General features: G+C 49.7%; 1 protein-coding gene across 1 annotated transcript in view; it reads right to left on the reverse strand.

The window, feature by feature from the left end:
* Positions 1-16,500, reverse strand: part of ftcd (formimidoyltransferase cyclodeaminase) — a 91,957-nt gene extending 75,457 nt beyond the window's left edge. Inside the window, exons 1-3 of the mRNA XM_038786525.1 lie at positions 16,424-16,500; positions 16,255-16,332; positions 1,875-2,058 (exon numbers count right to left, since the gene is read on the reverse strand). Of these exons, the coding sequence (XP_038642453.1) occupies positions 1,875-2,058; positions 16,255-16,308 (238 nt within the window). The 5' untranslated portion in view covers positions 16,309-16,332; positions 16,424-16,500. The remainder of the gene's footprint in view (positions 1-1,874; positions 2,059-16,254; positions 16,333-16,423) is intronic.
* Between the last annotated feature and the right edge of the window lie 9,880 nt (positions 16,501-26,380).

Consider the following 26,380-nt stretch of genomic DNA (forward strand, 5'->3'; position numbering starts at 1 on the left):
CCCATTGCGCATGCGAGCACAATGATGCGTGCCAATAATCAGGCACGCATGCGCAGTGCGGCCGCTATTTTTTTAAACGGTTGCTGCTTTTTGTTTTTTACAAGCTCTGTAGTGGTTTTTATTCATTTATTTTATTCATTTAATTTTTATTTTTTTCATTTATTTTTTTCATTTTAATTTTTTTACAAGTTTGGGGGGGTTTTATTCATTTTTTTCATTTATTTTACTCATTTTTTTTACGAGTTCGGGGGGTGGCTTTTATCTGATAACATTTTACAGGAAAAAATGCAGAACTTTGAACAGATGGAGACTCCATACTTTCCGCCACCGGAAGGCTACACCTTCATCTAACAGGTTCCATTGGGAGGAGGGTGTACGAGGGCCAAAGGGACCCAAAACCATTTCCTCCATTTTTGTCAGCAGCAAACAAGGTAAGAGAAAATGGTGGGTCGCGCAGGTCGGCCGGCGTGTTTACTCTGCCCAGAGCTTCTGTCCAAATACCGTCCTCCATCTCCCCCCGAGCTCCTCTTCCCACTTAAGCTTCAGGTACTCAGTCTGTGTATCCTCTGCTCCCATTAGTTCTTTGTAAATATCTGAGACTCTACCCTCACCTACCTCTCCCCTTGATACTACCCTGTCCTGCCTCCCCTTTGGCAGGAGGCGTGGGAAGGACGGCACCAGCCTGCGCACAAAATCCCGCACCTGTAAGTATCTAAAGTCATTCCCTGCCGCCAGCCCAAACTTCTGCTCCAACGCCCTCATGCTCGGGAAGCTCCCTTCCAAGAACAGATCACCCACCCTCGCAATCCCCGCCCTCCGCCACAGTCGATATCCGCCGTCCATGTTCCCCGGGGCAAATCGGTGATTGCCACAGATTGAGGTCCACACCGATGCTCTCACTACGTCCACCTTCAGAGCCCACAAATGCATGAACACACGCGCACTCTTCACTGGCCCATTCAGCCGTCTAACATTCCAGGTGATCAGCCTGGATGGGGGCACCTCGCACCTCGCACCCCCCCCCCCCCTTGCCAATCAGGTCTATCAATTAGTTGACAACAAACTCAGACATGGGTGGAATAATTTGGGCTGGTGGAGGATAGGGGGAGGTGGGTGCAGGACCATATTAGTGTGGAGCCATGCTGACCCCACCTTGCAGTGTACGTGCACAGACATATACATGCACAGGCACACACACACACACAGGCAGACACAAACAGACACACACATGCACAAATGCACAGGCAGATACACGCACAGACACACAGGTTGACACATGCACAGGCACACGCATAGACAGGCGCAGGCAGATACAGACACATGTATGGACACGTGCACAGACACAGGCACTAACACATGTGCACAGAAAGAGGCAGACACATGCACACAGACAGAGACAGACAGACACATATAGATACAGGCACAGACACAGACAGACACATGTACAAAAACACACTCAGACACACACAGACATGCACATACACAGACAGACACACACACACATGCACAGATGCGCACAGACACAAGCACTGACACAGGCAGACAGGCACACAGAGTCACACATGGAAATACACATACACACTCACAGACACACACACATAGACACAGACACACACAGTTTGGCAGAATGTGGATTTAGGCCCACAGATCTGCGGAACAGGTGTGCTGATGGACATAGTTGGGAGAGAGGAGGAAAACTTTGGATCCGGAATCAAATTGTAAACACCGCTATAGATGGTTCAGATTGTGACCGTTCCATAAAAAGTCACGAAACGGACCTTTCCATTTACTTTAGCATCAATGTACTAGGTACCAATAAAGCAGATATCACCATTTGTCTAATCTCCCCACAGTAACCCAGCCATCTAGCTTACCTCTGTGTGTTGTCATGTCAATGAGTTGAAAGGCTGCCTGTGCAGCCCTCAATGCTCCTTCCACAGCAGCCTCTGGAGAACCAACAAACGTATAAACAGTCCGATTGGTGGAGGGACCAGGATCCACATCCAATAGTGAACAGCCATCAGTCCGTGAAATGGCATCAGCAATGGCATCAATAACCTACCAGGGAGAATGAATGAAACCCATTTATTTAGAGGCACAAGGAAAACCAGTCACAGGTAAAATAGTGCAAAAACAATGTGGAACTTTCAAACACAAGGTGACCTGGATACAAGCTAGGAATACGCTCCACAGAAATTCAGGAGAGTCCTGCGCCCTCCCCTGCCATCTTCCCGCCTCTACATCGATTAAACCTGTAGATGGCCATCCCACTCTGTTGCCAATTGAGAACTTTAAGTGGGAAATTAGTGCTCACTTAAGGGCCTCATCCCACTGCAACTGGTATTAACCCAGTGACCTGTAATATAAAATAAAAATTAGCGCAATGAGAGGTGGGGGAGGGGGTTCACCATGTGGAGAGAACAATAAGCAAACCCTTGTCTGTGGCACTGCTTGAGGGCTTCATTGAGTGTTCCCTTGTTCAAAGGAACTCAGTGTCTGACTGAGGGACCTGGCATTGGGGTTAGCGCCGCGCCACCCGACGCGGAAGGGCTTGGCGCCATGCCAACCGACGCGGAAGGGCTTGGCGCATGCACGGGAGCGCCAGCGCAGGGGGGTTCTTCTCTGCACTGGCCATCGCGGAGGTTGACAGTAGCCGGCGCGGAGAGAAAGAGTGCCCCCACGGCACAGGCCCGCCCACAGATCGGTGTTCCCGATCGCGGGCCAGATCCCCGCGCGCCCGCCCGAGGACTCCGCAGGCCGCCCGCAGAGCCAGGTTCTGCCAGTAAGGACCTGCTGTAATTTACGCCGGCGGGGCCGGCTGAAAACAGGCGGCCGCTCGGCCCATCACAGGCTGGAGAATTGCCGGGGGGGCCACTGCCAGCAGCCGCTGACCGATTCCCGCCCCCGCCAAAACCCCGGCGTCAAAGAATTTGGGAGCCGGCATCAGGGTGGCAGGGAGCCCCCCCCGCCGATTCTCTGACCCGGCGGGGGGGTCAGAGAATCCCGCCCCTGATCTATGTTAATACAGTTTGGAAGGTCAAATTTTATCACCAGCCTGCCAACTCCAGGCTATTGCCCCAGGTTAATTTGACTTCAGTATTTGAAATGAAATGTAATGTAATGTGTCCAGTCCCCAGTTTTAACACCCCTTATTTCAATTAATACAAATTTGGAAAGACAAAGCTCAATCCACCATTGTCAGCATGGTTTTATAAAGTGTGCTTGGCAAACCTGTTTGAATTCTTTGAGGATGTAACCAGCAACTCACCACCACCTTCTGAAGGGCAATTAGGGATGGGCAATAAATGCTGGCTTAACCAGCGACGCCCACATCCCGTAAATTAATAATAAATAAAAAGGTGGATAATGGGGAACATGTGGATGTGGTATATCCAGACTTCCAGAAAGCATTTGTCACATAAAAGACAGATCCAGAAGTGGGATCGCAAGGGATTGGAGGTAAAGTACTAGATTGGATTGAGGATTGGCTGACTGACAGAAAGCAGAGGGCCGGGATAAATTAGTCCTTCTCTGGCTGGCGAACTGTTACTGGTGGGGTGCCGGAGGGATCAGTCCTCGGACTTCAACTGCTTACTATCTATATAAATTATCTGCAAGTGGGGCAGAGCGCAACTTAGAAAAATTTGCGGATGATACTAAAATAGGTGGAAAAGCAAGCATGAAGATACAGATGGATATAGATGGGCTGGGAGATTGGGCCAAAATTTGGCAGATAGAGTTAATCTGGATAAGTGCGAGGTTATCCATTTTGGTGAAAAAATAGAAAGGCAAATTATTATCTGAATGGAAAGCAGATTCAAACTGCATCTGGTCCGAGGAATCTGGGTGTCTCTGTTCATGAATCGCAGAAAATCAATATGCAGAACATGTAATAAAAAAGGCAAATTGAATTTTAGCGTTTATTGGAAAGGACTGGAGTATAAAAGTAGAGATGTGTTGTTGTATATGTTGTGAGACCTGGGGCTGGATTCTCCGATTTTGAGGCTATGTCCGGAGGATCCGTGGCGTTTTACGTGGGGAAAAATCGGTGTCGCCCCAGCACCGATCCTCCGACTAGTGAGGGGTTAGCAATCGCGCCACATAAAACGCACGGCCTCCACGAAATAAACTGCCGGAGAATGGCCGGGTCCGTGGCCGCACGGCGATGACCTGCAGGGGTCGCCCTGTACAACTTGGCACAGGTCGCACGCGGACCCGACCTGCCAGATAGCCCCCTGGACATCCCCTGGCCACTCCCCACCAGTCTCTGCCCAGCTCTCGCTGAAGCTCACCCCCACCCCGGCTAGTAGCACGGCTCCCTCCTCACCGTGGCGGCACTGGACACAGTCCGCAGCCGCCACGCTGGGTTCCCAACCGCTGAGGCCACACTTCAACCGTGCGGCCGGGAACTTCGGCCATCGGGGGCGGCGGGGGACAGCCTTCAGGTGACGTCCTGAGACCGCCCCACGGCATGCGGAGAACGCGATGACACCGCTTTGGAGGGGGCGCAGCCTGCATAAAACAGGCACCATGCTCGATTCAGTCGTAAAAATGGATTGTCCACCTGATTGTCAATTACGAAATCGGGAGAATCCCACCCCACATCTGGAGAATTGTGTCCAGCTTTGGTCTCCTTATTTGAGGAAGGATGTGGTGGCATTGGAGGCCGTTCAGAGGAGGTTCACCAGATTAATTCCAGGGATGAAAGGATTCTTTTTTTTGAACATATCTTATTAAGGCATTTATAATTTTATCACTTTTGAACAGAAAAATCCGAAAAAGACAAAAAACCCACAATGACAGAGCCCCCCCCCCCCACAAACACAAACCCCGACCACCATGGTCCGTATAAACACTCCGTCTCACGGCCCTCCCTTCATTGGTTTTCCTACCGTTATTCGTCACTTCTGTGCCTCCCCCCTTTTCCCCCTCAAACCCCCCCCCCCCCCCCCCCCCCCGCCCTTGCTGACAGACTAATTTTCCTAAAAGAAGTCGATGAATGGCTGCCATCTCCGAGCGAACCCCTATGACAAACCCCTTAAGGTGAATTTGATTTTCTCCAACCTGAGAAACCCTGCTTTGGGGGTTCCGAGTCCCTCCATCCCAGTAGAATCCAATCAATCAGATCATGGCTGATCTCTTCCTGGTCTCAAATCCATATCTCCAAAGCGTCGTCCTCTCTTCCCCCCCCCCCCCCCCCCCCCCCCCCAGGCTCCCAGATCTTCCAACACTCCGAATATTGCCATCTCTGGATTCGGAGTCACCCTCCCTTCCAGGACCTCAGACATGACATCCGTAAATCCCTGCCAAAGCCCCTCAACCTCGGACACGCCCAGAGCATGTGCAGATGATTCGCAGGACCTCCCCCACGGCGCCCACACCTGTCCTCCACCTCTTCAAAAACCTGCTCATCCGGGCCACAGTCATATGAGCCCTGTGGACCACCTTGAACTGGATCAGGCTGAACTGGAACACGATGAGAATGCATTCACTCTCTGCAGGGCCTCCTCCCATAACCCAGCCTCCAGCTCTGCACCCAGGTCCTGGTATACATGAATCTCGCCACCTTCTCAGGCCTGGCCCACCTCATGAAACGTCTCTTATCAAGGAACTGATGTAACCGCACCACCATCACCCTCGGCGGCTCGCCCCCCTGGGGCTTGCACATCGGCGCCCTGTGGGCTCGATCCACCTCCAATGGCCGGTCGAACGCACCTTCCCCACGTATGCACCAGCATCGGCTCCTTCGCACCCCTCCGGCAGACCCATGATCCAAATGTTCTGTCTGCGTGACAGGGTCTCCAGATCCTCCACCTTCTCCTCAAGTCGCTTCTGCTGGTCCCACATCAGTCCCATCTCCACTGCCATTGAGGAAAACTGATCTACATGATCCCCCGCCAGCTCCTCCATCTTCTGGGTCGCCTGCCCCTGGGCTGCCAGTCTCGTATCAACACGGTCAACCACAGCCTTGATCGAGTCCAACGCCCGGGCCAGGTCCTCCGAACTTTCCTTCCGTTGCTGGGTGAACTTCTCGTTCAAGAAGCTCACCAGCTGCTCCGTCGACCACTGAGCCACCATCTCCGTGTGCGTTGCCAACAACACACCCGCTCCAACCAACTAATTTCCTCTTTTCCGGGCACTTCTGGTCCGCAGCTCCATAAACTACAGAGATATGGGGAACAGTTGGGGAGATGGATTTGAGACCAGGAAGAGATCAGCCATGATCTGATTGAATGGCGGAGCAGGCTCGAAGGGCTGAATTACTGCTCCTAATTCCTATGTTCGTATGTAACATCATTAATAAAAGGTATGATATGAGGAACAGAAGTGTCTATTAGAATAGTCTTCACGGCCTTCAGAGTGGTCATTCATTCCTGAAGCTGCAGTTAGTGGATGTAAGGTTGGCGGGGGGGGGGGGGGGGGGGGGGGGGGGGGGAATGCAGGGTAACATTTCCACCAGCTCAGTAAACAAGTTACACAACATGGCCCGCGGCAGAAAACAAGCGATATCTCTGAGTTTTCACAGCAGTGTTGCCACACTCTAGATAGCCTGGTCAAGGAGGTTTGTTCATTTTAACCTATTATGGCACTCAACCTGTTTACTGTATCAGAAAAATTTACAGATGAACTTTCAGATTCTTCAGTTCCCGATTAATAACTGCACATTCTGTCAGGCAGTTTTCCACCATTAATTATCAACCCACAATCTATGAGGTATGTATATTTCTGATGTATATTCCCAGTTGATGAGACCATTAATTCACGTGACACGTGGTTAGAAGTGAACAGTGGTTTTAATCGTCTTACAACAGCGCCTGCCTGTGACACGATGAACTCCAGATGAACTGGCAGGCAGGCTCTCAGCATCAACCTTTATACTTCCAGTTAGGGGGAGGAGCCGTGGGTGGAGCCCAGTACAAACTCCCGTACACTCCCTGTGCATCTCCCCCTAGTGGCAGAGCAGCTCAACTGCTCGTGTGCCGAGCTTACAGAGACATAGTAATACAGTGTGAATTACGCTACTGTGATTCACCACACCAGGATTCCTGTGTAAACATTATTACTTAACATTCCTCCTCCAAAATTTGTGCTTGTGATTTGCATCATGTCCTTGTAAACCTCCTCTGGTAAACTTTATGTGCGTTGTGGTAATGGATACTCGTGTTGGGGAATTGAGGCATCGCCATCAATGCCATCCACAGTTCAGAGACAGAGGGTGGGTTCTCTGCCCATCACCCCCCGGCCGGATGTTTCTTGGCAGTGACAGGCGGCATGTCCTTCGCAGGCAGCGGGATTCTCTGCTTCTGCCACTGTCAATGAGAATTCCCATTGAAGCTACCCCATGCCGCCGGGAAACCCGCACTGCTGATGGGAACAGAACAGTCTGCCACCAGCAAGCGGTCCGAGAATTACGGCCAGACTGTGAGCCAGTTAGAGTAAAGCAACCTACCAAACATTCCAAGAGGAAGTACAGTACAGGTTACAGCTCCTCCACCCTGCCCCATCACTTTTTCCAAGTCCACTTTGGCAGGAAAAAGAGAGGATTGAAAATCTCAGTGGTACAGAGGGATCTGCGTACAGTTTGGTCTCTTTATTTGAAGGATATAATAAGGATATATGCTAAATTTCCCTTAGTGCCCAAAAGGCTGGGTGGGGTTACTGGGTTACGGGGATAGTGTGGAGTCATGGGCTTAAGTAGGGTGCTGTTTCCAAGGGCCGGTGCAGACTCGATAGGCTGAATGGCCTCCTTCTGCACTGTAAATTCTATGATTCTATGAGAAAGTTCACTTGACTCATTCCTTGGATTAAGGGCTTATTTTATGATAAAGGATTAAACAAGTTGGGCCATTACCTAATGGGGTTTAGAAGAATGAGAGGTGGTCTTATTGAAACATACAATCCTGAGGGGACTTTGATAAGGTGGAGGTTAGAATGAGGAGACACAGCTGACGAATCAGGAAAAGATGGAGATGAGGACGTTTTGCTCTCAGAGGGTCATTAGTCTGCGGAACTCTCTTCCCCAGAAAGCAGTGGAAGCTGGGTCATTGAAATCCTTCAGAGCTGAGTTCGATAGATCTTTAATGTGGAAATAGAACATAGAACAGTGCAGAAGGAGGCCATTCGGCCCATCGAGTCTGAACCGACCCACTTAAGCTCTCACTTCCATCCTATCCCCGTAACCCAATAACCCCTCCTAACCTTTAAGATGCCGGCGTTGGACTGGGGTGAGCACAGTCAGAAGTCTTACAACACCAGGTTAAGGTCCAACAGGTTTGTTTCAAACACTAGCTTTCGGAGCACTGCTCCTTCATCAGGGGAAATCCATCTGATCAGGTGACTGACTTCACCTGAGGAAGGAGCACCGCTCCGAAAGCTTGTGATTTCAAATAAACCTGCTGGACTTTAACCTAGTGTTGTGAGACATCTTACGACACACAAGGAGTCAAGGGCTATGGGGTAAGCAGGATAGTGGAGTTGAGATTACAACCAGACCATTGATCATCTAACTGAATGACGGAGCATTTTCAACGGATTGAACCTACTCCTAAATCCTATGTCCTAGTCCTAAATTCTATCAACCTTCTCAGGACAGATACATCACAGATTAAATATATAGTAAAGCTTTCTTCACACTGTTCCATCCAACTCTCTCAGGGCACTTACAGCATGTGTTAGATACAGAATAAATCTCCTTGACACAGACTACTTTAGTTTCTTTCCCCTCTTAACTAGTAATTTTCTCCCTCTAACCTGTGTTCCTGAAGATATTGGTTCATTGCTGAGGGAATTAGCTGAGTCCTGATATTCTGCCAAGTGGTTATTTGTGAGCTGAGAGTCACTGTTCAGATGCCCTCAGTCTGATCTCCATTCAGCTCATATCACAAGAATGGTTCTTTGCCAAAGACCCAAATGGCAACTGCTGTCTCTGCGGTGTGTCAAATCTTTCTGGTCTATTCTTAAACTCTCTACAGTCTTAGATATGGTGGACCACATCATCATCTGCCTAACCTCCATTGCCCAACTGGGTGGGATTCTCCCCTACCCGGCGGGGGGGGGGGGGGGGGGGTCCCGGCGGGATGGAGTGGCGTGAACCACTCCGGCGTCGGGCCGCCCAAAGGGTGCCGAATTCTCCGCACCTTTAGGGGCCAAGCCCTAACCTTGAGGGGTTAGGCCCGCGCCAGAGTGGTTGGCACCCCGCCGACCGGAGGGAACGGCCTTTGGTGCCATGCCAGCAGGGGCCGAAGAGACTTCGCCGGCCGGCGGAAGTCCGCACATGTGCCGGAGCATCAGCGGCTGCTGACGTCATCCCCGTGCATGCGCAGGGGAGGGGGTCACTTGCGCGTCCGCCATCATGAAGACTATGGTGAACGCGGAAGGAAAAGAGTGCCCCTACAGCACAGGCCCGCCCGCCGATCGGTGTGCCCCGATTGCGGGCCAGGCCACCGTGGGGGCACCCCAGATCGCCCTGCGCACCCCCCCCCCCCCCCCCCCCCAGGACCCCGGGGCCCGCCCGCGCCGCCTGGTCCCGCCGGTAAGGTAGGTGGTTTGATTCCCTGCCGGCAGGACCGGCATGACTTCGGCCCATCGCGGAACGGAGAATCGCCGGGGGGGGGGGCGACAGGCGCGGCGCGATTCCCGCCCCTGCCGAATCTCTGGTGCCGGAGATTTCGGGAGACGGTGGGGGCGGGATTCAGGTCGGCCCCCGCCGATTCTCCGACCTGGTGGGAGGTCGGAGAATCCCGTCTGAGGAGTCTGCTTTCACCCTTCACAGTCAGATCACAGTCACTGCTTCTCCATCAATGACCTTTCTTTCCTATTGCTACTTCTGTAGGACATCTCAGCCAAGGATTTATCCTCGTTTCCCTCAATCACACACTATTCCCCAACAACATCAACCACAGGAATGGTATCAATGCAACGTTGTCCACTTGCAGCTTTAACCTAAACCCTCCAGCTGTTAAATCTTTAAACATCAATTACATTTCCTCCAGACTCCCTTACTGGCCTCCCATGTCGATAAAACCAATGTGCCCAAATCTCTGCCTCACATATCCTCTCCTATAATAAATCATACACTATAACATTGCAGAGTCTGGTCTAAATATTCAGAAGCCTGGAGCGGGTCCCTGGCTTTGCCAAAATGGTGGCAGAGGTTCGAGTCTGGAAGTCCTGCTCCGGAACTAGGCATCCAGTGCAGAGAGAGGGTTGTGGGAATGTTGTCATATTGTACTTCGCACATTCATTGACAGAGGCAAATGCAGCTGCCTTCTGTCAAATCAATTTTTGCTAGTGGTATGTCCAAAACATGACTTTTGGTGGGGCGATCTACCGGCTGCATCACGCCGTCATTCAGGTGCACGGGGGGTGCAACACGGCCGGTAGATGCCAGGAAAGACCTTTTCCGGGATCTACCTGGCTTGCTGCGCCTTGCAAAATCTAATGCAAACTTGCAAGATTTTGCAATCTGGATCCCGCCCATTATGGGCAGGATGAGTATTTGGCAGTGCCAAATGAGTGCCAGGCTGGCAGTGCCAACTTACCAGGCTGCCATTGTGCCTACGCTGGGGATCAGGCCTGGGAGTGGCGTGCCCATCTAAGGTGCCGTGGGGGAGGGGGGGGGGGGCCTGAGGACCCTCTTGTAGGTGAGTTGGGGCTTTTGGGTCGGATTGATGGGGGGGGGGGGGCAAGTGATAAGGGTGCCATTTTAAAAATGACCTCCTCCTGCACTGAGGAGTTCTAGCGAGCTGAGCTCCTCAGTGCATGAGACAGGACTATGTGCGACCTCGGCGTGGTGTTCCCCACTGAGACCCCGGAGTGCAACAGAGTCCCAGTCAATACCGTGGTTTTTCTTGGCGTTGCGAGCACGGAGAAACACTCAGCTAAATGTGCTCAACGCGGAACTCTGTTACAATTCGGTTAGATCAAAGCCTATCAACGTTCAACCTATTCGGAGAATGTCTAAAGCTGCATGAGGTAGGATGCCCTTCTGGAAAGGGCAAGGAACACTTTGGGAGAGGTTAGCTGCCCGTTGTGAGAAGTAAATTGCCTCTTTGGAGAGATCAAGTGCCCTTTGAGATTGTTAAAAGTAGACATGAATGCGCAGAAAAAGTGGATAAACTCATTGGATTGCCAAGCTGTCACGGCAGCTGCCCAGGGAACTGTCAAGGCAGCTGTGACAGGAATTGACAAGGGAATAGTTAAGCTATCAAGGATTTTAATTCCCCCACCCTTTAAATTTTTGGACAGAAACTATGTCAACAGATTTTTAAAAAGTGTATTCTATTTCACTCTCTGCTGATATAAGCCAGACAGTTACCATTATAGGATTTCTGCTGCACTATTTCACAACCTAACATTATCACAGTGGAGTGCCTGTCAGTTACAGTTTGATTGACAGCTCACAAGTGCTTAAACTTCTTTGAAGTGAGGCTATCAATACGAATGTTTGTTCTTATACAAAGTGCGAAGGAGTTGCCACATCAGGCCGTCAGTATACCGTCCGCGCTAGTCCTTCCAGGTGCTGCTGGATTGCCTGTGCCGCCAAAGACTTTGGACAGTCAGAGAGACCATGCGCCACCTGTGCCAGATGGTGGCAAACCTGGCACCTGGGGTTATGGAAGAGGGTACCCGCTCCCGGTGGCCATCAAGGTGACGGTCGGCCTGAACTTTTATACCTCTGGATCTTTCCAGCGGCTGAACAGGGACTTGTTTGGGATCTCACGTACATACTTAGATCCGTGTACCCATGCAGCAACCAGGAGCGTCATTAGGCGGTGCATCGGCATCCTCAAGATGCGCCACCAATACATGGACCGCTCAGTGGGACGCTCCAATACCCAGGAGAGTCTTTAACAGCGTGCTGGCCTGCTACGTCCTGCATAACATTGCACAGCAGAGGGAGGACATGCTGGAGGAGGAAGAAGAATGCCAGGCCTCATCTGACGAGGAGGATGGTCAGGAAGAACTGGGCATGGAGCCCGGGCTGGCACAGCAGGCCACTCAACGTGTGCTCCAGGGCCGCTGCACACAGGACACCTCATCACCTCCAGATTTGCCTGGCCACCGGCAGCTCCACCACCCTATCCCACCTCTTCAAACTCTCTCCAACCCCCTCCTCCTTTCAACTGGTGCCCCCTTCCCCAGAGCAGCTCACATCCTTCCCTGCCCCTCCTCCTTTCACTCCAACCCACCAGCCCTTCTACCCCCTCTCCTCTCTGAGGGTCCTACCAGCATCACAGGGTGATGGAGATGGTGAGCAGTGATGGATCACTCACTGAGTACGCTGTCCTTCAAGGCAGCCTCACACTTATGGCCCCATTCTCTGCCACACCTGAGGGTGACCCCAGGTGGAAGGTTCAATTGTCCTGGGGCCCTGTCCTGTTCCATTCTCCAACACCCCCACCACCAACCTCCCACACCTGTCACCCGGCACACCCTCAACACCCAGCCCATCCCTCACACCCTTCAGACAGAGGAATCAGTCAGGTCAGAATGTTTGTGAAAAGGTGTTTAATAGTGACTATGTACACTATTGTTCCCTGACCCCTACCTCTAACCTACGTGCTGCACCTGTGCCAACTTAACTGGTGTCGGACTTTCTTATCTTACGTGGTGTACTGCTCCTTCTCACTGTGACCCCAGAAAGCACATCAGACGTGGAGGCGGCCTGCTGCATATCTCGCCCTCTGACCTGAGATGACTTTGACGGCCAGCCCATGGAGGGCGTGGACCTGGACGGTCCCGGCTGACCCACGGATGTCAAAAGTGACGAGGTGCCGGCCTGTTCTGTCTCTGCCCATCAGTGCCACCAGAGGGGGAATTCAGAAGCACTAAGGTATTCAAGCACCTCCCCTGCGGGACGCACCAGCATGAGCCCATCACCTCCTCCTCCATCGGAGTGCTCGATGGCCCCTGTGCTACTCCACTCAATGGTGGTGAGGTCGGAGTGAGCTCTACCGTCACCTGGCATTGCCAGTCCTGGAGGCCCACTCATGTCTCAACAGGGTCTCAATGCCCTCAGCCATGGAGCACTGAGACTGGGCCTCGTCCCTTAGAGAGTGAGTCATGTCCCTCACTGCCTTAGTCATGTCCCTCTGTGACTGGCCCAGGTCAGTCAACGCCCAGCCAATGCTCTCAAGATCCTCAGCCATGACAATTTGTGACTGGGCCCAGCTCTGGAGCGCCGCAGCAATGTCCATATTGGCCCGGTGCATGTCTGCCTGTGATTGGGCTCCCCTGTCCAGAGCCACAGCCATCAACTGCACAGTGTGTCCCATGCCTTGGATGTCTTGACCCATGGCTGTGACTTTGTCACCGAAGGCTTCCACCAAGGACGCCACACGTTCAGTGTTCGCCTGGGTACCATCTATTGTTGGCAAGATCTTCTGCTCCTGAAGGCAGTGGGACTCCTCCTGCTGCACTTGCAGATGCTGGAAAGTTGCTGATACACCCTCTTGTAGATTCTGGCTCGGTGTCTGCATTTGTACCAGTGATGATACTTTCCTGAAGCACGATACCTGTCCAGACTACAGCTGTTTCCTGGGATCGGGCAGTCCTCCGACTGTCCGTTTCCTCGGGAGTCCTACTCCACCTGATGTGCTGCACCATGTTAATGTGTGCACCAGAATGTGACCCAAGAGCCTCTTCACTAAAATGCCTCACCGAGGTGATATTCTCTGCGATGGTGGAGGTTGCAGGTGAATGCAGTGAAACAGTGCTGTAAAGCTCAAAAGGGGAAGGTTTGAATACTTAACACTCCTGGAGACAAGGGTGCAGATTTTCATCCTCGAGGCGAAGATTGCAAGTTGGCCATTTCCCAGGATATTTTGTTTTTTGTAGCAGCGCAGTTGATGTGTATGTGGCCTGTCAAACAGCATTTGATAAAATACCACCAGCGGGATTCTCCGGCCTGCCAGCCTCTTTTCCAGCACGGTGGCAGCAGGATTCTGCATTCCCGCAGTCGGCCAATGGGGTTTCCCATTGTGGCCACCTCATGCCGTTGGGAAACCCGTAGGCATGGGTGCGCTGCCAGTGGAAGGAAGGCTCCTGCTGACGGAGAATTCCGCTGCACATATTAGGCTTGTTATTAAAATGAAGCCCATGGGATAAAGGGGGAGGAGCTGCAGTCTGGTTAAGGGCTAGAAAACTAGAGAGTTGGACTTCTGGTTGCTTAACATAGGGAGAAGACTTGCATGAGATGGCTCTCACTGTACTTTTTTTGATTTATTTTATTCCAAACATATTCAAAAGTACAAAACATAAATAAATTTTAAAAATTTAAATGGGATGAATGTTTTACCCCCTGGGTGTGAGCTTTGCTCTTGTGGGGCTGGCTAACCATACACATGCTCTGGTCACGTTCCAAGTTGATGGGCTTTGGGGCCTCTTTCTTTCCCACCAGGGCAACAATACTCTGTGTAGACTTGGATCCGTGTCTGCTGGTGGCCATATTTGGGGTGTTAGATTCGCTGGTTGCTCAGTTTACGGTGAAGGCAGATGTTCCCTCTCCCCTCCTTTGCCTCGTTGATAGCCCAAAGGCTAATTCTGCTTGGGTGGAGGTCTCCTGCACCACCAAGCGCCTCAGCTCAGCTTGGCTGGGTGGTCTCAATTCATTTCTGCATTTGGAGAAGGTCAGGTACACCATTGGGGTCGGTGGAGAGGTTCTACCTAAGATGGCAACCATTAATTTCCAGGCAGCACGGTGGCGCAGTGGGGTAGCCCTGCTGCCTCACGGCGCCAAGGTCCCAGGTTCGATCCTGGCTCTGGGTCACTGTCCATGTGGAGTTTGCACATTCTCCCCGTGTTTGCGTGGGTTTCACCCCCACAACCCAAAGGTGCAGGTTAGGTGGATTGGCCACGTTAAATTCCCCTTAATTGGAAAAAATGAATTGGGTAATCTAAATTTATATTAAAAAAACAATTTATTTCCATTTTTAAAGAGTGAGTTACCATTGCCTGTTGTTAGTTTTTTTGTCAAATTTAAATGGGTGTTGTGTATGTTTTTGTTTTTTTGCTTTTCTTTTGTGTATTTTTGTTTGATTGTTTCAGGTTGATTTGATTAATATGAAAAACATTTCGTAAGCATATTTAACAAAAAGAAAACAGAGTTGTGAATGACTGTTTTTCAGACAGGAGGAAGATATATCAGAGCCGGGATTCTCCGTTTGGGAAACGGGGGGTGGGGGGTGCGATTTACTGGCCACATTGCGCCCGGAGGGAAGAGGCCTCCTGCAGGCTTCCCGGCAGCTAGTACGCCTCGTGAGATCGGTGTCCCACCCACAATGGGCGGGACAAAGCCTTCCACACCTAAGTAGGTTTAAAACATGCTTTGTGAACCAGGCTGAATGGCTCCCTGGGGGGGGGGGGGGGGGGGGGGGGTCTCCCAGGCCATCGGAGGTTCCTGGGTGGTCAGGGACAGGGCAGGGTGAATTGCATGCTGTTCGCATTCCCGTTGGGAGGACTATTAAGGGGAGCAATTCAGGTCATGCTAATGGGCCAGCACTCTGTCCATGTGAATTTAGAGCAATTATCATTCAGATTCGCTGAGGCCGGAATTGGCACTGGAGAGCTTGACAAGCTGGAGCTGCTTATAAGCACTCCACTCCCCCACACTCTCATTTAAGCCAAGATGATGGCACGGAGAAGAGAAGCCCCTCACGTCCTTAAGAGTGAGCTGGTCAGAATGCTGGGTGCAGTGAAGAAGGCGGGACACAATTTGATAGTGAAAGGGCTCAGATTTAAGATAAAAGAAACAGATGTGATGTGAGGAGGTTCTTTCATTACGATTTGGAATACACTGCCTGATCTAGGGTGATACAATGAGATTTGTTAGTAGCCTTCAAATGGAAATTGGATAAAAACACTGAGGAGAAATGATTGCAGTGATATGGGAAGGAGTGGTGGAGTAGGACGAACTGTATCGCTCTTCAAAAAGAGTTGGCACAGAGATGATGGGCTGAATGGTCACCTTTAGTGCTATTCTGCTCTATGATACTCCAGCGCAGGGATAGCAGAACACCAGTCACTAAATAGAGAGGGAATTCCTGTCATTTTACTTTTCCCTGACCCAGGAAATAAATTATCTGAATCAATCAACCCAACTTCCATGAGGAATTGAAGCTGGGATCTCCTTTCTGTGCCCTATACTTGTCACCTTAATCTAATGTGAGGTTTCTGCATCTTCCGTCTAATCTGCTGCATGATATCTTGTCAATTACTATCCAGCCACTGAAAAAAGTTCATTGAGAGCCTCACCTCCTTATTTTGCCCATTGGAAAAATTTGGCACACATTCCACAAGCTGGGCCATGATTTTCCCAGGAACCGTCCCTTCCTGCAAATAAGCAGATTGTAATAAAATCTCCACAGAGCAAAGTTACCTGCTTCACATTGCACTCCCATGTATTTATTATTGCAGCTCTTACCTTCAACGTGTCCGAGTTCAGACTGCAACCTCACTGGACTTTTCCCAGTCTATCAATCAGTTACGAAGAGGACGGCTTTCCTGACATCGCCACCTGATAAATCAGAATTGAAGGCACCAACTCTTAAAGGTGCAGCCAGATCTTTAAAGAAACAACTCCAAACAGCACACTCCTAGAGCAAGAATACACATTTACTTCACTTTGGAGTTTACCTTCTATTCATTTTTACCTTTGTTCTTAATCTTGGCACCGAGCAGGGCATCAAAATCTGTGAACTTTGTATAGGTTTGTCCTTTATCTCAAGTCGCAGGAGAATATCCCCAACTATGCCCACACAACACTTCCATCTCTCAATCCAACCATACAGGATATCTGAATAGGATTGTCAATTTAATGTCAAATTAATGGGTGGCACAGTGATACAGTGGTTAGCACTGCTGCCTCACAGGGAACAGGGTTCAATTCCGGCCTTGGGTGACTGTCTGTGTGGACTTTGCACATTCTCACCGTGTCTCTGTGGATTTCCTCCGGGATGCTCCGGTTTCCTCTCACAGTCCAAAGATGTGCAGGTTAGGTGGATTGGCCATGATAAATTGCCCCTTAGCGTCCAGGGGGATTGGGTGGGGGAGGAAGGTCAAGGTAGGGTGCTCTTTCGGAGGGTCGGTACAGATTAGCTGAGCCAAATAGCCTCCTCTGAACTGTAAGGATTCTATGATAATGGAAGTTGAGGTTTCATTCTATTTTATCTGAACTTTTTCAGTTAGTTTTGTTTGTTGCAAATTAAGTTGACGTTGGCAGTATTTTGGTTGGTAAGCCCAGGAGTCCTGTTTTCTTTTTAAACAGGGTCTGGTCCCTCTGCTGACATTAATCTGATTTACCAACTTGGCTTCTGAAGGAGCAGCAGGGCGAACAGCAGAAGCACGGAGGCAAACTGCAGATTTTAAAATCAGATCCCATTAAAATGTATTTCCTCTCCCAATCCTTTCTACCAAAGTGCATCACCTCACACTTCTTTGTATTAAATTCCATCTGCCACTTGTCTGCCCGCTCTGCCAGTCTATCTATATTCTGATGCAGTCGCTTGATATCATCCTCACTGTCTGCCACGCTTCCAAATTTGGTATTATCGGCAAATTTTGAAAAGTTACTCTATATTCCAATATCTAAGTGATTATCAAGAAAAGCAATGGGTCTAGCATAGATCCTTGGGCTCTGACCTCTGTCTACAAATCCTCCAGTCCCAAAAAATAACCTTTCACCACAACCCGCTGTTATTGGTTCTTCAGCCAATTTTCCAACCAAGCTCCCAATGACTCACCTATTCCATTTTGTTGACCAGTTTTTTTGAGTGGTATTTTAGCATGCACTTTCTAAAAATCCATGTAGACAACACCCACTGCATTCCTCTCCTCAAATAATTCAACTAGATTAATCAAACATGATTATCGTAAGGTAAGTAAAGGAAAACAGCGAACTAAAACAAAGGTGAAGCTGTCTACTTAGACAGGTGAAGAAATTGGTGTGGAAGACCAGTGTACATTTAAAATGAACTTACAAAAGACAGTCTCAGCATTTCCATTTATTTATTTTTAATTTAGAGTACCCAATTATTTTTTTTCTAATTAAGGGGCAATTTAGTGTCGCCAATCCACCTAACCTGCATATCTTTGGGTTGTGGGGGCGAAACCCACGCAAACACGGGGAGAATGTGCAAACTACATACGGACAGTGCCCCGGGGCCGGGATCGAACCCAGGGCCGGGATTGAACCTCGGTCCTCAGTGCCATGAGGCAGCAGTGCTAACCACTGCGCCAGCATGCTGCCCAGCATTTCTATTTATAGTAGTGAAAAATGGTGCAACACCCATTCTTGGAATCAACGTTTGGGAAAATCGGAAGTTAATCAAGACAATAGTGATGTTACCTCTGATAACATCCTAAGTGTGTACAAAGATGTGTTCAAGGGGATTGGTTGCCTAAAGGGAGAACACACCATCAAGATTGACGAAACTACGACACCCAAAATACACCCACCCAGGAAAGTACCAATAAAGTACCAAAGATTTCAAGATGGCGCCGGAGAATGGCAAATCTCTGCGAGCTCTCTCCCCCTGTCCCTTTTCTTTTATCTCCTATCAGTGTTCTGACCTCCTAAAACTATTTTCACTGTAACTAATCACTGTTTGTCGATGTACCATTTGTCAATGTTCTCTGTTGATTATTCTCTTTGTCTACTATGTACGTAGTGTGCACGCTCCCTCAGCCGCAGAAAAATACTTTTCACGGTACTTTGGTTCATGTGACAATAAATAAATCAAATCCAAATCAAATGTGGAGAGGCCGACTGAAAGCAGAATTGTTACAGAATGGAGAAACTTCACTTCATCAAGAAAATTGATGAACCAAGAAAGTGAGTTAACCCAATTGTAATTATAGAAAAATCAGATGGGAATCTACGAGTCTGTCTGGGACCCAGAAATCTAAACCAAGCAGTACAAAGACAGCATTATCAGTTGCCCACAGTAGAAGAGATCACTTGTAAGCTGGCTGAAGCTAAATACTATTCAGTCTTAGATGCGAGCTCAGTCAAGCTGGATGAACGCAGCTCCTATCTCTGGACCTTCAACATAACCTCTGGGCGCTACAGGTGTTTACACTGACCTTTTGGGATTAATTCAGCTCCTGTGGTGTTCCACAGAACAGTGAAGCAATTATTTGATGGGTTAGAGGGTGTGGAAACCAATATCGACGATGTGCTGGTCTGGGGGCCCACAGGAGAAGAACACGGCCGCAGACTGAGGGCTGGTCCTGGCAAGAACAAGAGAAAGGAACCCCAAGTTGAAGAGGCAAAAGTGCAGAATAGGTCTTTATGGAACCAAGTACTTGGGACACGTGCCAACACTGAGGGACTGAAGCCGGACCAGAGTACAATTGAAGCAGTGGTGAACATACCATCCCCAGAATGTAAGAAAGACTTTGGGAGATTTTTTGGCATGGTGACCTATCTTGGGAAATTCATTCTGCCACATGTCAGACTCGACAACACCTCTCAGAGAGCTTATATGTGGAAGCGGGTCACGTGATGTGGGAATGCTCTGGCTTTGCTCGTCTTTTAATCCATTTTTTTCATCCTGGTGCACACTTCGCACCTGTCTTTTCTTCGTGTGCGCAGCTTGTGCTGTATCCCTAGAGGTGTTTTGCTGATGTCTCTACCTGAAAGAGTTGAGATTAAATGCTTAAATCCAGGTGTGTTCGTGTTAGCTAGAGTGAGCTGGGATAGGGCCCAGATGCTACTGTTCGGCCTTCCATCCTGACGGTGCTGTACACATCGACGGCTGATGGCTGCCAACGAAGGCTTTGCTCTGACTGAAAACCTCAACCCTGTGGTACAGATCATCAGGGCTCAATTCCAGGAATTGAGAGTTGTGGTAGCGATAGAGGTACCCGAGAGGTTTCTAGCACTAGATGGAGCACTGTCCCTGTGTACCTGGCGAGGGGCCCGATCTGCAGTATCGAGGCCCCGCTGCTTGGCTTAGCATCTGACCGGACAGATTCGGGCGAGGGAGGAAGAGGGCCGGGAGGGTTGCAGCTCCGGCCCGGTCCTCACTGCGAGCTGGTGGAGGGGTGACAGCAATGTGTTGGGCATCTTGGTTTGGAGGATGGTCGGTTATACCAGATTCGATGAAGCGCTATATATCCTGTCTCGGTGGCCCGGGGGGGGGGGGGGGGGGGGGGCAATCGATCCTGCCGACCACTGCCCACCCCCAGCCCCGCTGCCCCACACCCCCTCGAGCCCAACCACACAACACCCCTTCCAGCCCCCCTCCTCTCCCCCCTGCTGCTGGGCCTGGGCTGTAGGCTGCCTGGGTGTTGGGGAGACCACCTGGTGGATGCCTTGGTGTCTCGTGCTTCATTTGCTGGAATTCTTAACGGTCCTGAGGGGTGCTGGCTGATCCTGATCCTGTTCAGTCCTTGGCTTCTGCTTTCTCTGTGTGTCCATGCCCTGATCTTTATCCTGGAGATCGTCCTGCAACTCAGTTGTCATCCTGGACCTTTCTCTCTGTTGATCATCTTGTTGTTGGATTTATGTTGTCTTTTTCTTTCCCGACAGGGAAATATGTAATATGGGGGTGATGGCCGGTACTGTGGGTTATCCTGATCTAGCAAGTTAATGTCATGTTGAGACAACTGTTGAACGCCGGTCTTGTGCACAGTTTCAATCCTTTTTTTAAAAAATTTTAGAGTACCCAATTATTTTTTCCAATTAAGGGGCAATTTAGCATGGCCAATCTACCTATCCTGCACATCTTTTGGGTTGTGGGGGTGAAACCCACGCAGACACAGGGAGAATGTGCAAACTCCACACGGACAGTGACCCAGGGCCGGGATTCGAACCCGGGTCCTCAGCGCCGTAGGCAGCAATGCTAACCACTGTGCCACCGTGCTGCCCACAGTTTCAATCCTAAATGTACTGGGTCTTATAATGTCTGATAATCCTTGTCAACTGCTCCTTCCTCAGGTGTTGTCAGACTTCTTACTGTGCTCACCCCAGTCCAACGCCGGCATCTCCACATCAATCCTTGTGAGGGGAGGGGGGGTGGTTTGTGTCACTCCCTCACTGTCTCACTTTGTGGAAAGATGAGCAGAGCCAGAACAGGGCTGCGGGGGGGTGGTAGAAGTTTGGGAATGGTGGGGTTAGTTTGACCTCATTGTGATTGAGTTAAGGCTAATCAGTCTTGGGCTTTCCTTTGTATTTCTGTTAGTTTTGGCTTCGAGAATCCGTACTGTTATCCTCAGGCCGGGGCAGAATTCTTGTTATCCCGGGAGGACTGGGTTTTGTTTGACCCTACCTTCGGGTCGCATTTGACTTTTAACATTGTATGGGTCTCTCCCTTTGGCTGCCCCTGACACTTTTGGAATGATTGGAGTGTTTACTCCCTTGTTGATCAGATTGTAATGGACCCGGTTTCCATGGTCGGTGACTGGAGATGAGGGTGGCCTTGTGTATCCTTTGCAGTATGGTGGTTCCCGTGACCTGGTCAGGGGGCCGCCACCTGAGGGGGGGTTATTTTTCTTTGCTCACCGGGGGTGAGTGTGCTATTGGCCCTGGTCCTTGTCCAGTCTAGTGGGATGGAGGGTGGGATGGAAGGCGCGGAGGGGGGGGGGGGGGTTCTTTGATGTTAGGGTGGGAGGATTGGGGTGGGTTGAGTATCAGGTCAAGTGGATATCCTGCATCTTTTCCCCTCGGGTAGGAGTGATGTCCCCTTGTGATTTGTATGGCTGACTCTTGGTGACATGTGTCAGTGGTTGCTCGAGAAATTAGGGTTTTGTGTTAGTTGCCGTTCTCGGGGTTATTCGTGTGATTAGCTCTGATGGTTCTCGTTCTTTCTACTCATTCTCTCTTTTGCGAGAGGCTCTCACTTTGCATTTGTTTTCCTCCCAAGCACTTGAGGTGTAGTTCTGCCTGGGTATATGTGGTGGATGGGTATCTGTGGTGGATGGTTGGGTCTCAGTGTTCTGGCTGCTGTGGAATATGTCCACTCTGAGTTTGTTTCGTGGGTGGTCCAGGTTGCTGGGATGTTCCCCTAGTACTGGGTGAGGATGGGTTGGTCTTCCCTCCCAGGACGCCCCTTTTGGGGGCAACGTGATGGCTCCTTTTTTTCCCTGGGATAGGGCTTTTCCTATCGACAGGGACTGAAGTTATCCTTATTCTAATTCCTGGCCCCATGGTTATCCGGAGGCCCGGCTGTGGCTGTGCTGGTCTTTACTTTTACCCTCTTTCCTTTTTTGGGAGACCATGGGCTGGATTCTCAGTTTCTGAGACTCTAAGTGTTGACACCAGGGCAGAATTTGTGGACTTCTACAACAGCAAAATAGGCATCATACCTGGACCAATTCACTGACCGTTAAGGGGCTAATAATGGCGCCACGTGGCACACGATCGACTCCAATGAGAAACGGTGCCAGCTTTGCCAAGTTCAGGGCTGACACTCAGGAGGCTGGAAAGCTGCAGCATATATACACAGTGCACTCCCCACACACACTCATCCCAGCCGTCAAGGTGGCAGCAAGGACAGCGGCACCCTGTTTCACCGATGCTGAACTGGAGACGTTGCTGGTCGCCGTGGAAGAGAGGAGAGCGACCCAGTACCCCGGGGGTGGGAAGGAGGCTGCAGGCCACCGCCGTTCGCCGTGCCTGAATGCAGGTGTCAGAGGTCGTGAGCGCCGTGGGCAACACCGCCAGGAGCGGCTGGCAGTGCTGTAAAACTGCAAAACCTCCTCAGGTCAGTCAGGGTGAGTAAAACCCCAACCCACACATCCATAACCTCACCCCCCACCCCCGCACCCGATGACAGCCAAACCGCCATCCTGCACCACATGCCGGCACCCATACCAGTCACCACAGCTGGGTGCCCTGGCCACTGAAGCCACCAGCTCCCCACCCCCTGGGGTGCATGCATCGGACTGGCTAACACTGTCGTTTTCTGTCCTCCCCACCCTCCACCGCCAGGAGAATGCTGCTCATAACCGCCGAGGGAGGGAGAAGACTGGAGGCTGTAGCCCCTCACTGCAGTGGAACAGTGGGCACTGGACGTGGTCGGTGGGCCCGGAGCGAGGGAATTGCCGAAGTGGAGGTTGGCATCAGGTGAGGAAGTGAGACCCCACCACCAACCACCACCCCACACCTCCTCTCGCCAAGCACCCCCACTACTTCAACTCCCCCGCAGCCTGCGATGAAATCATGCATCCTGCCTTGTGTCTTGCAGGAGCTCTTGGTGATGGGCGCAGGCCATTCTGGTATCCCCCACCCCTGACCCTAACCAGAACCACAAGTGGAGAGCAGCAAGGACGTGGGCATAGACAGCGACGGGAGCCCTTGAGCCTCATCCCATGGCACCCCAGAGCTCGAGTCCGGGGAAGACATTGACCGTCCTGCACAGCTGTCTCCAACACCCTCCGCCATCCCAGAGACACTCGCCTTGGTTGGGCATGTTAGTGAAGAGGCTACTGGAACACCATCTGGTGTACACCACACAATTGCTGTGGTACAACAGGTGAAGGGAGGAACCTGTTATGGGCCAGGGTTTAGAGAACCCCAAAGTGTATCATGGAGTTCACCTAACCTACAACTTTTAATAGATTGTGGTATGGGGAGCACACGGCCCACTCTACAGGTGTGGGACAACATAAATGGACCAGAATTTTTTAAAAACAAAACGATGTTTATTCTATGAACTCAAGTTAACCTTTTTGAAACAAAGTGAATATCTTAGCAACCAGTAAATCTAATACACCCCCCAAAGATTACAACACTAAATAATTTGTATGCTGTTCTTTTAACATCCAGAACATAAGAACATAAGAACATAAGAACTAGGAGCAGGAGTAGGCCATCTGGCAATGAGATCATGGCTGATCTTTTGTGGACTCAGCTCCACTTTCCGGCCCGAACACCATAACCCTTAATCCCTTTATTCTTCAAAAAACTATCTATCTTTACCTTAAAAACATTTAATGAAGGAGCCTCAACTGCTTCACTGGGCAAGAAATTCCATAGATTCACAACCCTTTGGGTGAAGAAGTTCCTCCTAAACTCAGTCCTAAATCTACTTCCCCTTATTTTGAGGCTATGTCCCCTAGTTCTGCTTTCACCCGCCAGTGGAAACAACCTGCCCGCATCTATCCTATCTATTCCCTTCATAATTTTAAATGTTTCTATAAGATTCCCCCCTCATCCTTCTAAATTCCAACGAGTACAGTCCCAGTCTACTCAACCTCTCCTCATAATCCAACCCCTTCAGCTCTGGGATTAACCTAGTTAATCTCCTCTGCACACCCTCTAGTGCCAGTACGTCCTTTCTCAAGTAAGGAGGCCAAAACTGAACACAATACTCCAGGTGTGGCCTCACTAACACCTTATACAATTGTAACATAACCTCCCTAGTCTTAAACTCCATCCCTCTAGCAATGAAGGACAAAATTCCATTTGCCTTCTTAATCACCTGTTGCACCTGTAAACCAACCTTCTGTGGCTCATGCACTAGCACACCCAAGTCTCTCTGCACAGCGGCATGCTTTAATATTTTATCGTTTAAATAATAATCCCGTTTGCTGTTATTCCTACCAAAATGGATAACCTCACATTTGTCAACATTGTATTCCATCTGCCAGACCCTAGCCCATTCACTTAACCTATCCAAACCCCTCTGCAGACTTCCAGTATCCTCTGCACATTTCACTTTACCACTCATCTTAGTGTCATCTGCAAACTTGGACACATTGCCCTTGGTCCCCAACTCCAAATCATCAATGTAAATTGTGAACAATTGTGGGCCCAACACTGATCCCTGAGGGACACCACTAGCTACTGATTGCCAACCAGAGAAACACCCATTAATCCCCACTCTTTGCTTTCTATTAATTAACCAATCCTCTATCCATGCTACTACTTTACCCTTAATGCCATGCATCTTTATCTTATGCAGCAACCTTTTGTGTGGCACCTTGTCAAAGACTTCCTGGAAATCCAGATATACCACATCCATCGGCTCCCCGTTATCTACTGCACTGGTAATGTCCTCAAAAAATTCCACTAAATTAGTTAGGCATGACCTGCCCTTTATGAACCCATGCTGCGTCTGCCCAATGGGACAATTTCTATCCAGATGCCTTGCTATTTCTTCCTTGATGATAGATTCCAGCATCTTCCCTACTACCGAAGTTAAGCTCACTGGCCTATAATTTCCTGCTTTCTGCCTACCTCCTTTTTTAAACAGTGGTGTCACATTTGCTAATTTCCAATCCACCGGGACCACCCCAGAGTCTAGTGAATTTCGGTAAATTATCACTAGTGCATCTGCAATTTCCCTAGCCATCTCTTTTAGCACTCTGGGGTGCATTCCAACAGGGCCTGGAGACTTGTCCACCTTTAGCCCCATTAGCTTGCCCATCACTACCTCCTTAGTGATAACAATCCTCTCAAGGTCCTCACCTGTCATAGCCTCATTTCTATCAGTCGCTGGCATGTTATTTGTGTCTTCCACTGTGAAGACCGACCCAAAAAACCTGTTCAGTTCCTCAGCCATTTCCTCATTTCCCATTATTAAAACTCCCTTCTCATCCTCTAAAGGACCAATATTTACCTTAGCCACTCTTTTTTGTTTTATATATTTGTAAAAACTTTTACTGTCTGTTTTTATATTCTGAGCAAGTTTACTCTCATACTCTATCTTACTCTTCTTTATAGCTTTTTTAGTAGCTTTCTGTTGCCCCCTAAAGATTTCCCAGTCCTCTAATCTCCCACCAATCTTTGCCACTTTATATGCTTTTTCCTTCAATTTGATACTCTCCCTTATTTCCTTAGATATCCACGGTCGATTTTCCCTCTTTCTACCGTCCTTCCTTTTTGTGGGTATAAACCTTTGCTGAGCACTGTGAAAAATCGCTTAGAAGGTTCTCCACTGTTCCACCATAAAGTCTTAGCTCCCAGTCAACCTTAGCTAGTTCTTCTCTGATCCCCTTGTAATCTCCTTTGTTTAAACATAAAACACTAGTATTTGATTTTACTTTCTCACCCTCCATCTGTATTTTAAATTCCACCATATTGTGATCGCTCCTTCCGAGAGGATCCCTAACTATGAGATCATGAATCAATCCTGTCTCATTACACAGGACAAGATCTAGGACCGCTTGTTCCCTCGTAGGTTCCATTACATACTGTTCTAGGAAACTATCGCAGATACATTCTATAAACTCCTCCTCAAGGTTGCCTTGACCGACCTGGTTAAACCAATCGACATGTAGATTAAAATCCCCCATGATAACTGCTGTACCATTTCTACATGCATCAGTTATTTCTTTGTTTATTGCCTGCCCCACCATAACGTTACTATTTGGTGGCCGATAGACTATTCCTATCAGTGACTTTTTCGCCTTACTATTCCTGATTTCCACCCAA

The sequence above is a fragment of the Scyliorhinus canicula genome, chromosome 2, assembly GCF_902713615.1.
Source record: "Scyliorhinus canicula chromosome 2, sScyCan1.1, whole genome shotgun sequence".
NCBI lineage: Eukaryota > Metazoa > Chordata > Chondrichthyes > Carcharhiniformes > Scyliorhinidae > Scyliorhinus > Scyliorhinus canicula.